This window comes from Chenopodium quinoa, unplaced genomic scaffold (genome assembly GCF_001683475.1).
Source record: "Chenopodium quinoa cultivar QQ74 unplaced genomic scaffold, ASM168347v1, whole genome shotgun sequence".
In the NCBI taxonomy this organism is placed as follows: Eukaryota; Viridiplantae; Streptophyta; class Magnoliopsida; order Caryophyllales; family Amaranthaceae; genus Chenopodium; species Chenopodium quinoa.
The window spans coordinates 270,447-273,293 of record NW_018744662.1 but is presented as its reverse complement, the minus strand read 5'-3'; the positions used below and the strand labels follow the sequence as shown (position 1 = coordinate 273,293).

General features: G+C 33.3%; 1 protein-coding gene across 1 annotated transcript; it reads left to right on the top strand.

The window, feature by feature from the left end:
* Nucleotides 1–420: 420 nt before the first annotated feature.
* Nucleotides 421–1,169, top strand: LOC110701836 (cytochrome P450 98A2-like). The gene is made up of 2 exons (XM_021879456.1): nucleotides 421–943; nucleotides 1,079–1,169. The coding sequence occupies exons 1-2, from the start codon at nucleotides 460–462 to the stop codon at nucleotides 1,081–1,083; spliced, it is 489 nt and encodes a 162-aa protein (XP_021735148.1). The 5' UTR covers nucleotides 421–459; the 3' UTR covers nucleotides 1,084–1,169.
* Nucleotides 1,170–2,847: the final 1,678 nt, after the last annotated feature.

Sequence of the window (2,847 nt, the reverse complement as noted above, 5' to 3'; positions counted from 1 at the left end):
TTTAATCACTTTAATTATGTGTGCCTAAGTTCTACTATTTATTTATTTATTTATTTATTTATTTATTATTAATAGCTTACCATTAAGTAATTATTGTTGGTATTACTAAAAAAAACAGCATACGTGTCTAAAGTTAATTTTTACATAAGAATAACACATAAAAGTCTGACGTTAGTGGTCTCTTAATTTTTTTAGTCAACTATTCTGTTAACAATTATTGATATAGTTTAATAAACAAAGTAGAAACTACGTGGAATACAAGTTATATTATAACATGTGTTGTGTACAATTCATTGATAAAATATTTGGGGTATTATAGTGACACATTAGATCAATAATACTCCCAATTATAAACAATATACACTACTATAAACCTCCATATTATTAAAACCTAAACCTTACAATATATGATTACCTCCTCATACACAAACAATCACACCAATAGTTCACTTAAAGAATATGATTCTTTTTTTAACCATACCAATTTCTATTATTTTCATTGTTATTGTTCACTATGTCTTCCAGCGGTTCCGGTACAAGCTACCCCCCGGTCCAAGGCCGTGGCCAGTCATCGGTAACATTTACGACATAAAACCGGTCCGGTGTAGGTGCTTCCACGAATGGGCGCAAACCTACGGCCCTATAATCTCTTTCAAGCTCGCGTCGGAACTAAACATTGTGGTATCAAATGGTGAACTAGCAAAGCAAGTTTTGAAGGAGCATGATCATGATTTGGCTAATAGGCATAGGTCAGTTGCAGGGAGAATTACTAGAAATGATGTGGGATTTATTTGGGCTGATTATGGGTCTTATTATGTTAAAGTTCGGAAGGCAAGTAGTTTGGCGTTTTTTAACCCAAAGATTCTTGGAGCCCAAAGGCCCATTAGAGAGGATGAAGTCAACGCCATGATCGAGTCAATCTTTAACGATTGCATTAATCCTGGTATGTATTAGCTCTAAGTACTTGGTATGACAATATTTTGGATAATTTTCGTGATTTATTGTTGACATTTGACGAAATAAGGAGTTTAAAGATATCTTGGTGGTTTGACTTATTTCCTAAATGTATATCTGATAGAATAAAGGTATTTGCTCGCACTTATCCATAGAAGGTCAATTGAAGGGTTCAATTGCAACTAACTAGCATTAGTGGAGGTCTTAATCTGTGCCCGTGGACCAAGTAGAGGAATCACGCTTGAGGTTCTTTACCTCCCAACGTTCTTGCTCGATCGCACGTGGAATCACGCTTCAAAGGTACGATTATATGTTCTTTATGTGTTATGCATTAGATCTTGGGATTAGGTACTGTATGAATATGATTCATGTTTATTTCCGCTGCGTAGTACCTATAATCCCCTACATAATCATCATAATAATAATTATAAAAATAATAATTAAAAATAATCATAATCATAATCATGTTAAATCATAATAATAGCAAGATCCTAGGCATGATACTAACAAGATTAATAACAAACCCTAGCATGTCACAAAACAATAAAAATCAAAACTTTAACCCTAACATAGTACTAACAATCATAAATATTAGGAAGAACATAAAAGGCATCATAATTTTAATCATACTTGGTATTAAAGTTAGCCTAGACATGATACTAGGAATTTATTGTTGTCACCCTAAACATCAAATTAAGGATAACATCCTAACATGATACTGGGAATCAAAATAACAAACTAAACATGATTTATATATCATAATATCAGTTAAACCATTAAAGTACTTACTTAGATGCCTCGTACCTCTTTCTAATAACAAAATACACACATTAGTAACTTCAAGGAAAATAATAAACAAAACAATTAAATTAAATAATTAAAATAAAGATTTGGGACCAAACCCTCAGAAATTAAACCTTTCACGTCTAGGGTGAAGGCAACTTCGAACTTGGCTAGGTGTTTCTAAGTCTAATGAATGCGGAATAATTATATTTGAGAGAAGGCTAGTTTAGAAAAGAGAGAGAGAATAATCAAGAAAATCTTGAAGAGAGTTGGTGAATTGGTAAGAATAAGAATTGATGAATGAAAACGAAGTTTTTAGCACGTTATTTATAGAGAAAATCAACCAAAAAGATAAAACATCAAAAACAGAGTTCTGACGCAAAAAACCAAATTAGCGCCAAACGCTGACCTTGGCGCCAGACGCTAAGGCTAGTGTCAGGCGCCAAGCGTAGCGCCAGGCGCTACAGCTGGCGTTTGGCGCTGAATCAGAAATTCACGCGTTTTCTTAAAATTAAATAGAAATTGACATACAGGAGGATAAAATCGTATTTTCCTCAAAAAACGTTATTTGATTCTAAATAAAACTCTAAAAAGTCAACAAAAGTCAATTTATCAATGCTAATTGAATTAGAAATGAAAAGAACCTTCTAGAAGAATCTAGAAGACTAAAACCATTCCTAATTGCATTAGGAATGATAAATCCATATTAGGCCCTCCTCTAGATCATTGGGCCGCATATAAGGCTCAAACCGGGCTCAGTTCAGTAAATTGGCCATAACTTCCTCAATATTCATCAGAATTGGGCTTATAATATATCGTTGAAAAGCTCTTTTCAAGCCTCATCCAACTACACTACTATTGGACCCATATCATGGACCAACCAAACTGGATTGGCTGTTTTCTTAAAATAGGTTTTCAAAAACAGAGAGAAGAGAAAAGAAATTAAAACTATCCGCAACACTAAACTTTCCACACTTTCACTTCATTCGATTATGATTCGACGTGAAAGGTACTTATCACTGGATTTGGTTTTTGGGAGACACAAATGGGTGTCTACACACATATTTTTGTTTTAACATATTTTATTCAAAACTAAGTTTTTAGTGACAT